Source organism: Ambystoma mexicanum, chromosome 3q (assembly GCF_040938575.1).
Source record: "Ambystoma mexicanum isolate Mex_15411 chromosome 3q, UKY_AmexF1_1, whole genome shotgun sequence".
Classification (NCBI taxonomy): domain Eukaryota; kingdom Metazoa; phylum Chordata; class Amphibia; order Caudata; family Ambystomatidae; genus Ambystoma; species Ambystoma mexicanum.
In genome coordinates, this window is record NC_090926.1 from 1,255,536,830 (window position 1) to 1,255,550,003 (window position 13,174).

The 13,174-nt window shown below is 46.0% G+C and overlaps 1 protein-coding gene across 3 annotated transcripts in view; it reads right to left on the reverse strand.

Moving 5' to 3' along the window:
* Positions 1–13,174, reverse strand: part of DNM2 (dynamin 2) — a 1,516,513-nt gene that overhangs the window by 317,917 nt on the left and 1,185,422 nt on the right. For all 3 annotated transcript variants that reach the window (XM_069604271.1, XM_069604270.1, XM_069604269.1), the window contains exons 15-17: positions 8,750–8,859; positions 6,426–6,537; positions 5,432–5,596 (exon numbers count right to left, since the gene is read on the reverse strand). In XM_069604271.1, the coding sequence (XP_069460372.1) occupies positions 5,432–5,596; positions 6,426–6,537; positions 8,750–8,859 (387 nt within the window). The remainder of the gene's footprint in view (positions 1–5,431; positions 5,597–6,425; positions 6,538–8,749; positions 8,860–13,174) is intronic.

Consider the following 13,174-nt stretch of genomic DNA (forward strand, 5'->3'; position numbering starts at 1 on the left):
GTGGACAGGGGTTCGGGTCCACATACTCCAAATTCGCTAGAGGGGTATTCACCTGGATCAGTCCCCACATCCCCTTCCAGCTTACCAAAGCTGAAATGGACCCTGATGGAAGGTATGTTATACTCTTGGGCCACATCGAACAAACAGAGATATGCATTGTCAATTCATACCTCCCCAACAACAACATCCCCGCGCACCTCACCATGTTATACACAAAGATTGCACCATATAGAGATGCATTCCTTATTTGGGGTGGCGACTTTAATTGCGTCAGCGACCCTGTGCTTGACAGGTCGGCTCCCCCCTTGGCGGGCACGTCAACCGCTACCACCGCCATGAACACCATGCTAAATCGTCTAGACCTGGTAGACATCTGGCGGGAACAACACCCCGGGGATCGGGGCTACTCCTTTTACTCCTCGCCACACAATCTTCACACCAGAATCGATTATCTCTTCACCGGCAAAGAGAGCTTCCCCCAGATTGACTCTTCTAACTACCTGGGTCGCACCATCTCCGACCACTCTCCCCTGATAATTGAATGGAACATCACTGGACCCAGTTCTCCCATACCCACATGGAGGATGCCCACTGAGGCACTTAAAGACCCAGAGTTCAGGGAAAGCCTCAGAGAATCTCTAGAGAACTACATCTGTGAGAACAAGGACAGTGTTGACCACCTAAGCACGGTCTGGGACGCTCTCAAAGTGGTTGTAAGGGGAGAGGTCATAGCAAAGGCTGGAGGCATGAGGAAACACCTAAGAACCGAACTTGAATTACTAGAATCTGAAATAGAACAGCTAGAATCCAACACCCTGGACCCCCAACCACAGGAGGACAGGCTGGCCAGTACCAGGGCCGCCTGCAAGGAAGCCTGGGACAGACTTGCCAAATTTGATTACATTACCAGAACCAATAAAACACACGCCCACGCTGACAAACCTGGTAGACTACTCGCCTGGCTGTGCAGGAAAGAACACCCTAAGCACTCGACCACAGCCCTAAGAGATGCTGATGGCACGCTACAACGGTCCCAACAGGGAATTAATAACACCTTCGGGCAGTTCTATACCCGACTATACTCCCATACTGATGTGGTGCCCTCCGAGGAAATCTCAAACACCCTGGACGAAATTGGACTGCCCCCACTCCCGTTGCCATGCAAGGAGGCTCTAGATGCTGAAATCAACATAGATGACATAAAAGACGCCATCGAGTCCCTGGCCACCTGCAAGGCTCCGGGTAGTGATGGGCTACCTGCCGAATTTTACAAAACCTACGAGCCGGAACTGTCCCCGCTGCTGCATGAGGTGTTCCTAGAAGCCTATGAGTCGGGCATCCTGCCCGGGAGCATGCGTGAGACCTTGGTGGTTCCGCTCCTCAAGCCTGGTAAGCCTGCAGATGACTGTGACTCCTATCACCCTCTCGCTATGCTCAATTATGATGTTAAAATCCTCACAACCATTCTGGCCAAGCGGCTGTCCAAGGTGATTGGTGAGGTGGTGCACCCCGACCAAAGCGGCTTTGTGCCGGGCCGTAACACCACTGCCAATCTACGTAGATTACAACACGTACTGTCACATCCCCCTCATACAGGGAAATCCCACGCTTTGCTTTCTTTGGACGCCATCAAAGCGTTCGATTCAATTTTCTGGGAATGGCTGATTGCGGTACTTAGGGAGTTTGGTTTCGGAGAACGATTCATTCGATGGATCACAGTCCTCTACACCAAGCCGCGAGCTCGGGTGAAAACTGGTCGGCTCATCTCCACGGAATGGGACATACAAAGGGGCACAAGACAGGGCTGCCCGCTCTCCCCCATGCTATATATAATCGGGCTTGAACCCATTGCCATTTTTTTTTAGAAAACAATTCTTTGACGCTGGCATAAGGATTGACGGGGTGGATCACATAATTTCCCTATATGCGGACGATGTCCTCCTTTATGTGAGGGACCCACAGTTGAATGTCCCAACCATGTTGGAGGTCCTCGGCAACTTTGCCAAGGTATCAGGCATACACTTTAGCAGACACAAGTCTTGTCTGTTTCCGTTGGGCGCCCTCCGGGATACACACGTAGATGACCTCCCCTCACTAGGCATAGGTTGGTGCCCCACCACGTTCCGCTATCTGGGCATCAATATTTATCATACGCCTGAACTCATGCATGCCAACAACACGGTAGCGGCGCTGCCTCCCTTGCGCAAGTCAATTGGGTTTTGGGCTCGCCTCCCCCTATCCATGATGGGTAGGGCTTCCATCATTAAGATGATTGTTCTCCCCAGATTTCTCTATGGGTTTCAAAATATTTTTTACTACATTAGAACTCCCTTCTTCCGTCTCTTAGGGAGGATACTTAAAGACTTCCTGTGGGGAACTAGTAGGCACAAATTTGCATTATCCACGCTGACCCTCCCCTACGAACAAGGAGGCATTCGGCTCCCTGACCTGGAACGTTACTACCTGGCTGCCCAACTAAGCTTTGTGGCTAAATGGCTAGCCGACGATGTTACCCCCGAAACCCTGCTTTTACAGCACCCGATTGCTCCAATCCGGTTAAATGAACTCATTTGGGCCCCTCAACGTCTTATGGACGGGATTCCTTTCTTAGCTACCCTGGGTCGTCAGGTATGGCAAAGGGTTATGAGCCTTCTTCACCTGAAACACAGTTACAACCCGGACATACCACTCTTAGCCGACCTATGCCAGAACTCGGTGGACCTCGCCTCCATCCGACACTGGGAAAGGCTGGGAGTATACACTTGGGGGGACCTATACAATGAGGGCACCTTCCGGGATTTCCCCTCCTTGCAATCAGATGTTGGCGTCCCGGCTGGTCAATTCCTTTGGTACATAAGGATCCGCAAATTGGCTAGGACTAAATGGGACACATGGCCCGAGGAGCCCGAAACCGACTCCTTCATAACACACCTATACAGCTTGGCGGATGGATGGAGGCCTGTGTCCCGCATATATAGTCACCTAATAGACAGGCCCAACCCCCGCAGTCAGGACCTCAAAACCAAATGGGAGAGGGACCTGGGTCACGAACTGTCTGAAGCCGAATGGGGTAGAGCACTAGCGTTCCCTAATGCGGTATCCAGAAATTCTAGATTTAAACTGATACAACTCAACATGTTATACCGATCTTACTTGACACCACTCAGTATAGCCAAAATATATAAGCTACCCCACCATAACTGCCCATGGTGTGGCAGAGACGAAGCAAATCTCTTACACATGTTCTGGGGATGTGTCCAGGTCCGGCGACTATGGGCGAGAGTGGAACTCCTATGCAGAGAGGCAGGCATAACCAGATATGAATGGACCCCGAAGGAGTGCCTTCTTGGAACATACCCCAGACTGGCCAAGTTTAAACACTCAGTCAAGCTCATGGACCTGGCATGCATTCTGGTCAAAAGGACCATTGCTATGGCTTGGAAGCGACCTGGAGGCCCACAATATCAGGTATGGCACAACGAACTGGAGCGCTGGATAGGGGCAGAAACCTCAGCTTGGGAGAACGGCCTCACCACATCCCCTGAAAACACGAGCTTGGGACTCGCTGCCTGGAAAACTCTTACTTGGGCCTTACTCAACCCCTCCAACGACGATAAACCCCCTTGAGCTACTGACCCCTGTTGACACACAATACCTGAAACGGATCACTGGCACGGTACCTAACCTGTGCTCGTCTGCTGCTTGACCCCCCCTTGTTGCTTAGATCATCGACCATATGGAGACTTGTTCATGTTGTTAACATTGTTATTGTTTTGTTATTTCTGTTTAATCGTTAATTCACAAATGGCCTATTTTGTGTAGTCCTGACTATTACTACTGTGACTGTGTGATCCAGTGAGGCACTGTTTTATTACACAAATCCCAATAAAGAAATTTGAAAATAAATCAGTAATTGCCTGACCCCTGTATTGGAACATGTCAGGTATACGGCTCGAGTGTTAGTCCGTTTTCTCTCACAGTGAGCCGTCTGTGAAAACCGGGTTTGTGTCAGGAAAGGGGGGTTGGGGGGCTGAGTAACTAGGTATCCTACCTGGTAGGATAGGGAAAAGGTGTTGCAAGGAAGGGCATACCGCGTCTCACCCTCCGGTGTCCCACTTCCACTCCCCGAGGACCCCTCATCCGGGTGATCCTCGCACACTTTCCCACCCCAGGAACTGGATCTAAAAGTGATGGCCGTGTCCTGGCCACCTGGATGAAAGATCCGCGGGGAATAGCGGGTGAGTCACCTTCAGGTTTCTCACACCAGACCGTCCTCACACACCACATTCAGCCACAAACACATACCACTGCCTTGCCCGGGAAAGTCGAGGCTTTGCCAGGGAAAGGGTTTACTATACAGTGTCACCCCTGAAGCACAGAACCCACTCTACCAGAGCTAGGCAAACCTAGCACTGGGAAGGTAGGAAGAAGGCCAAAACACAAGATGGCCAAAGTGCAGGGCAACATTTTGTGGAATAGATATTTTAGAATATAGTGCTATAAATAGCATTATGTGGTGAAATACAAAAGTGCACGCGAGAAAAGTAAAAACCACAGTCGAAAATGATCTGCTGCAACCAGTCTGTCCTGGACACATTAAGAAAGTAACATAAATGTTACTTCTAACTAAACAAAAAGCGGTACAAGTACCCCTACCACACCTCACTGTAAGGTGATGTGTGCAGAGCAAAACAAACTAGGAATTACGTTATGAGGAACAGGAGTGCAGTGAACGTTATAGGGACGTCTTAGTTCCCCCAAAACCTATTAGGTAAGCAAGGCAAGTAAAGCAAAGGCCAGGACAGGTTGCCACCATTTTTCTTAAATATCAGTGAATCGTATATGCAGTATTACTTTTTTTTAAAACTGCATTGAACCTGAATAATCTATTAATACATCCTCTCACTGTACGAAACATCTAGTATATTAAATGCAAGTGAATTGCTTCTATTGCAGTGCAATACCCCAGCCACGTCACATTTAGAACATACATTTGCCTTGTGCATGCAGCAAATGATTTTAGTGAATTCGACAAAAAATTCAAACATAGTCCTTCGAAGTGAAGGGATGAAAGTTCCTCCTCTGTTCCTTGCCCACGGCGTTCATTGCAACCATCAGCCTCCAAATCAAGGAACTCTCTCCCTTTGAATAGCCACTATTGTTCGAACTTAATTCTTCTTAAGAAACAGTTTAAACTTCATCTTTTACAATCTGCTTTTCCTAATGCTTCTTTTTCCAGACTTTTGGCCGTGTCATGATTTTCATGTATTGGTTCATTTTCTGTTGTTTGCACCATGTTTACAATAAACAGTGCCTTGGATAAAGTCGCTATAAGTATTGTAATGAATAAAAGCCGTGCAAGCAGTTGCAGAGTCTAGCTGCTGCATAGTGGGAGCAGCACAGTCACACTCAGCACAGGGACAGCACTCACGTTGTTTATCATGAGGTGCATGATGGTCTTTGGCATGAGGTCGCGGATGGACTTGTTGATGATGGACACGTACGAGTCCACAAGGTTTCGGATGGTCTCCACCTGTCGCTCCAGCTGTGGGTCCATGGAGAAGGTGTTCTCTGGAACCTCTTCCTCATTCTCAGTCTGCTCAGGAGGATAAAAGGGAGAAGAGGAGTGAGACACGCTATACTACATGGGAGACCATATACAGTGAACACAAGTTGGACGGGACTGCAGGGGCTGTACGAACAAGGCTCAGAGTTAGGACTAGGTCCTGAGCATAGCATGCTCCGACTGCACTGTGCTAAGTTGTGCAAGGACACCATACAAACAAGGCTTGAAGATGAACCCACCATGAACACTCCAGACAGAGGGTGGCATCATTTAATGTTTTCAAGAACCTACAATCCTCACACGCCACAAGGCGGATGTGTGCACTGCAGGATACACCAGGAAGGTAGTTAATGACACACAAAACAGAATGTTTTCAGGCTGTATTTCATGGATTTCTGGTACTGGTGGCATCTCATGGCTTATGGGAGTATACCGCACTCTACCTTGCACTAAGTGGAGGGCAATACATGCAAGATTAGCTAGCTCTGTTCGTACTGTACAACCTGATTACTGGGCCCACAGGGCCAACAGCCATCTATGCTTCGGGTTACAGGCACGTACAACGTACTCGGCAACACAGATCTGTTACTACAGATCATCGTGCCTATGTGTCCGAGCCAATTGGTTAGGTTCAGTGCCACCCCTGAAGCACAGAACCCACTCTACCAGAGCTGGTTTGGCACTGTCCCTCTGTTTCATTGCTGTTTGCAATGTCAGTATAGGGACAACCCAACCCCCTGGCCCCCGCCAGCTGTGGCCGCATCGGTAAGACAGTGCAGCCATAATCCATCCTGCCTGGCAGACTATTATTAACACATAGCTTAAGTTTAAGGAAAAACAAAGGAAGTGAACTCTTTACTTGGTCTTTCTCCGGGTAGACACCAGCTCGAAGGAAGGAAGCTTTCCAGCTGTCCACGTCTTCCTGGGAATCGCATGCCAACTCAATCTGGCGAAGATCCTTGTACACGTTCCTGAATGTATGTGGAAAAGGCAAGGTTAAAATGTGATATTCCTTGTGTTTCAGCAAAGTCACCCCTCGCATCAGGCGTAACAGAGCCACATTCAAGAATATCAAAGCAAAGGGCCACTCATCGCCCCACCTCAGGAAACCATAGGATAGAACTCCACTCAAATGTGTCACCAAATCTGCAGATTGTTATTCACCACAAACACATGTATTCAAATATATGATTTGACAAATCCGAACACTGCTAGACTCCATATAGTGTTACAGTAGACATTCTGGCACAACATGAAAAATAAAACATTCTTTTACTGTATACATTTCTTATATACCTCCTGGGCACACTGGTAAACCTCCTTCATGACTCAGTCTCCAGACAAATCAACTACACAAAAAGGCATTAATACAATTTGCCAAAAGCGAAACACTTGCTGCTGATCGCATACGGCCGAAGGACCTGTCCTATGGGATGGTGCTCATGCACAAGGGTATGCAATTATGATTCAGCTGTGTCATATCAGAGAAGAAACATCCATTTGCAGATGTGTCTAGTCCTGCTCAAAAGGACAGCCCACCACAAAAATGACAGGAAAGTCGTCTATGAAGATGTACTATGGAAAGGTGGCGTTAGTTCAGGGCAGGCTATAGGCTTCGTCCTGATGTAACTGCGCCCTACCACAGTATGCGGTATACCCAAAAGGATGTCATCCAGTGCCCTCATCCTTGGTTGGGAAGGGTATGGTTTGCCACCTGCATACCATGCAACCTGCACCTTGGTCGCTGAGCCATGACTGACCACTCTTTCCATTGAACTGCAAGGGTTTTCTGCTCATCTGCATTCAATGATTTTGGATGAAGCTTTCAGATATGCCATAGCAGAGTGTCCTTCATCTTCACTGTCCTGTTAAAACATTTAAATGCTCTCTATTCTGGGATGGTTGCCAAATTCAAGGCTTCATGGACAAACGCAACGTGGATTCTACAGTGAATCCAAGACTCTAATGTCATACATTTGGCCAGATCTAGTCATTGCTTCCCTGAAGTCTCAGGCAGGTCATGACCTTATATGCCATGCATTATTTTCCACGCTTACTGGGTAAATACAGCCCTATGCAAGACCCAGGTCACTATGTTAATGGGGACCTGCAAGGAACAAGCCTTGGCTGCATTCATAAAATGGCTACTGCTTTGGGCGGCCTTCTAAGATAACACAAAGAAATGGCACCTGCCAGTGAGTTGCACAAGGATCTCAGACGCATGCTTGGGCAGCTGTAGGATGATTTTTGGGGCACTCTCACCTATGGACTCCCATGGTCCCATCACACAGTTACATTGCTAGTGGAGGAGGGAGGGAGAAAGGGGCGTTGGGGGTGTGGAAGGGACTAAAGAAATAAGGGGAAGAGGGCTGTGATCCATGGGGCTGGGGAGCAAGAATGTCAGGGGACTCACCGAGTTACAGATCAATATTTTCGCCTTAAATGTAGTCTGATCTGTAACCCAGAATGCCCTTTTGAACCAAACGTAAAAGTGATTACATCTGGCTTCTGATTCAATCACCAATAATCTGGCTCGATCGCAGATGCAGGACAACACTAACCTGCACTCATTAAGGATACACCGAGAAGGGTGGGCGGACATGCTCGTTATGTGCACCAACGGGGGTGGAGGGGTGTCAAGAGCGTTGCAGTCTACTTGCATGACGAGGCCACCAAGGGCCAGCTAAAAACGCAGATCTATCCGGCTGCCCATAATAAGTACCACTTGTGCTTGATAAACACTAGAAGACGGCACACACACATGGAGGGCTGGGAAAGGGTTACGAGCATGACTTCCATCATGGACGACGGGAAATACGCATGGATTCCCAGAAGATTAACCATGTGAGCCTTTAGGGCGAATATGTATGTCCAAAAATAATTAACCCGTTGGTTCATTAGGACTTACATATATGTCCTATTTGTGGTGCATGTACTGGAGAAGGTAGTGAGAGTAAGAGAACATTAGTTCTTGGTCGTGCTGCAAGTTCTGGGATGCATGGCAAGTTGGGATAACATGGAAGGGAGTCATTCTGGGTCTCAATAGAACGACAGGAGAACACTTCAAGCTCCACCAGTCTGTACAGTTCATTAGAATACACCAAGGTCAGACAGCCACACATACATATATATATATATATGGAGTGGGAGAGGAACATGAGCATACATCAACAACCTCCTGACCTCTGCTCCGTGTTGAAAATGGCGAAGATGTGCTTCGTGGACATGAACCCTTTCTCCACGTCCCGGATCTTGAGGTTATCCAGGGGCAGCATGTACTTTTTCTCTTTTTCCTGAAGGAAAAACAATGTTTTAGTTATGGAGGAGAAAAGACACAGGGAGCACAGGGAATAGTCGATGGCCTGTAAAAGACTCTGCAAGGTGGGTACAGCTCACAGATACACGTGCCTCAGAGAATACTTCTGCTCCGACACCAGAGGTTTCAATCAGGCACAGGACTTTAGGGGCCTTCCAATGCTAGGGACACATGCTTTGATGGATCAGTAGGATTTAACACAATGGACTGGTACGCTCTCCTGCTCAATAGCCAATAGGGGACAACCTTTGGGGCGATTAGTTAAACCATGACATACTAATAGTTCTCCATGCATGGACTATAAAACATCCTTCCACAGACGCTTCATACACACATTCACCATATTGCTCTCAAAGGAATTGCTCCAAAAACACTAAGAATGAGTCTCTTTCCAGCATTGGGATCTTAGATTCCTACCATTTGAGTGCTTCACCAGTGTCGGGTAGGGAACCCTACCAATGCCATGCTTCCATTTCAATGCAACTCAACACCATCATGTTTGTGCCCTGACCAATGAGGCACAGAGGCCACGAGAGGCATTAGATTCTGTCTCCAGAGGTGCTCTTCTGATTTCTATAGCTGCAGTGTGGCACCAGCTTTAGTTCAACATTCCAGTGTCACTGGAGAGGATGCTGAAGGGCAGGTGAACCTATGAATACCAACTGTGGATAACAAGGCTTAGGTACCAGTTATTCTGCACCAATGGATCTTTCATAGCTTGATCAGCTTTAGATTCCGAAGCAATAGACTATGGTGTGCTTGTATCAAGATACATAGCCAACTGAACAATTCTTGCCCTCACCCATGGAACATCGCCAGATTTGGCCCACCTTGAGTTCTAGAAAAGTAGGGTATCCATACCAGTACCTTAAAAGCACTGTTAAAAGCACCCACATTAATGTTTTGATAGAATAGTGCTTTGCACAAACCTAAGATTTGTTTCCCATTCACCTAGTATTAGGACGGATTCTCGTTGACTTGTTTTCAGTGAGCGAAAACTAGGCGACAGGGCATCCCTTAAGCACTTAGTGGTCAGGATAGCCAAGCACTCAAGAGCAAAGGCTAGGTTGGGAGCTGGGAAGTGGAAGAACCAGAGTAACATTCAATAATGGAAGAGCCTCAAAAAGTTATTATGAAAAGATGTTCTGATCTTCTATGAAGGTAAGTAAAATCTTCAGCTGGTTAGGAATAAGTAAAGTAATCAAGGCTGTTTTCTTTAGTGTTCAAAAGGCTGTGACCCTACCAGTTAGAGTCACTAGCAATGTCAAAGTAGTATGTCCAGTACCAGGTTTCATTGCAGGAACCTTAACACGTCTCGATCAGACACTCCACTCAACCAGCAGTCAGTCTCTCTTAGAAAACAATAGGAGAAACAGACCGGCGTCCAACTGGCTGAGTGAGACACTGGCCCCACTGCTGCGGTACACAACGTTAAGAATAGGCTCAATGTTAAAGACATTTGTTTAATGAAAATGAAATGCTTTGTCAAGAAGGCCTATACAATTGGTGTTTTGATAGCTGCCATATAGTCCCGTTGGTGGTCAGTATATAGCAGTTAATACATTGAACAGGTTGGTAGTAGGACAGGAGCTGGAAACCATTAATGCAGACAGGTGTTCAATACGTTATTTTGCAGATTCAAACAGATGTTTAATCCAGGGGTGATTGGCTAAGGCTATAGGCTGAGGAGGGCAGATTGTGGGGCTCCCTCTTGGGAGATATGCTGGATTTTAGGGGCATTTCGAAGCTAGTCTTAGTATTTTCCTTTATCTCTGGGGCAGGAAGTTCCAGTGATGAGGAGTCATGGAGGTGAAGGAGGAAGATTATATATAGAAGGAAATCTCTCCGTCTCTCTCTCGTACACCATACTTTCTCTCAAGTACAAAAAAGGTTACAAATCCACATTTTGCAAAACTGATCAACACTTTAATGTGAAAGGTATACATAAATATATGACATTAACCATTTCAATACATAGTACACATATATACAATATAAAAACGATCACAATGACTCGCATATATGGCACTAAAAACCATACATAACCCTAAACAATCATTGAACCTCAAAGGTCTTCGCGTCTTGACACAGTTCGAAACTAATAATCCAATCTGTGTTCTATACACAGCCCGTAATGTTTCTGTCCTAATGGTGTACTATAAATACAGGTCTTTCCTCAGGGCAAACGCAATGAGGGAAATAGTTTGTTCTTTAAAACTTCAGCTGAAGTGCCAAAACCTTCATCAACTCTAAATAGAAAAAGAAAGAAAGAAGTGCTGTCTTAAATTCAAAATTCCAAAAGTGCACATTAAATTGTTATTCTTATACTTAGGAAATTCCTCATTCTACTATAAACATGTTTAAATAATTCTGCCTTTGGAGGCCTTTTGAAGAAATCAGAATTTGTATGAATGCTTGTTATGCAATGAAGTATACCCTGTGTTATTGTTTCTGGATTAGAGAATAGCCAATTGCTGTGTCATTTGTTGAAGAAATTGATACATTTAAAGTGCAGAAGCATGGGGAATTCAGATTTCTTGATCTGTATCATGGATTAATAGTTGGGTACCCCCACACATTTATAGTAGAATGAGTATAAGAAAAACAATTTAATGTGCACTTTTGGAATTTTGAATTTAAGACAGCACCTTTCTCTTTTAGAGTTGATGAAGGTTTTGGCACTTCAACTGCAGTTTTAAAGCACAAACTCTTTCTCTCATTTAGTTTGCCCCCGAGGAATGTCCGTATTTATTGTACACCATTAGGACAGAAAGTTGCCAGGCTGCGTATAGAACACAGATTGGATTATTAGTTTCTAACTGTGTCAAGACACTAAGACCTTTCAGGTTCAATGATTGTTTAGGGCTATGTATGGTTTTTGATGCCGTTGTGATTGGTTTTATATTGCATATATGTGTACTATGTATTGAAATTGTTAATGTCATATTTATGTATACCTTTCACATTACAGTATTGATATCAGTTTGGCAAAAAGTGGATTTTTAACCTTTTTTGTACTTGAGAGAAAGTATGGTGTACTAATGGTTTATGATTAGAGTGCGTGTGATATATATATATGATACATTACTCACCGTAATCGTATTGCTGATGCTTGTATCTGCTTAGATTCACATGCTGTGCATAGGCCGACATCTAGTGGAAGCTGCGGAGTATTACAGTTTGTTTTTCGAAACTCGAAAATGGGCGTCGACACAGGGCGTGCCAGTAATACTATCCCTAGTGTGACGTCCACTGTACCCAAGATCCCTCACGCGTCTAGGAGCCTCAGATTGTATTTTTTCTGACATGAGGTAGCATGAGGAGTAGCATGAGTACAGATAATCCAAGCAGATAGACAGAAAGGTAAGACTACAAGCAATCATGCGCCTTCTCTCAGAGGGGAGGAAGGGTGGGTCGCATGTGAATCTAAGCAGATACAAGCATCAGAAATACGATTACGGTAAGTAATGTATCCCTTCTGAGGCTTGTGGAATCTGCTTAGATCACATGCTGTGCATAGATTAGCGAGCAGTACCAGAAGAAGGAGGTGGGATGTGAGAAGGGTCATGAGCAAATAAGTGTCTTAGAACCGCTTGTCCCACTTGTGTATCTGCCTTGGAATGGGTGTCAATGCAGTAATGCTGAGTAAAAGTGTGAATAGAGCTCCAAGTAGCTGCTTTGCAAATGGTGTCAAGGGGTACATTTGCAATGAAAGCCAGAGTGGCCCCAATGCCTCTAGTAGAGTGGGCCCTTGGCGTGAAAGGCAGAGTTTTTTCAGAGAGTGAGTAACACAGCTGGATACAGTTAATAATCCACTTCAAGATGGCACCTTTAGAGACGCGATCCCCATCTCTGCCTGTAGCTACGGAGACAAACAGTTGATCTGTTTTTCTTAGCGGTCTGGTTTTATTTACATAGTAGAGGACCGCCCTACGCACATCTAGGGTGTGTAGTTTCACCTCAGCCGAGCTTTGCGGGTTCTGGAAGAAAGCTGGAAGCTCGATGGACTGGTTTACATGGAATTTTGATATAAATTTAGGTGAGAACCTAGGGTGTGTGCGTAAAACCAATTTGTCTTTACTATCCATAAAGAAGGGATCCTGCACTGACAGAGCCTGAATTTCACTGACCCTTCTTATAGAAGTAATAGCTACTAAGAAGGCCGTTTTATAAGTCAGGTGTTTGAGACTGCTCTTATGCATGGGTTCGAAAGGAGGGCCCATGAGCTTGGCTAGCACCACATTAAGGTCCCACCCTGGTGGTGGGTTTGAAATAGGAGGGTGAAGTCTCTT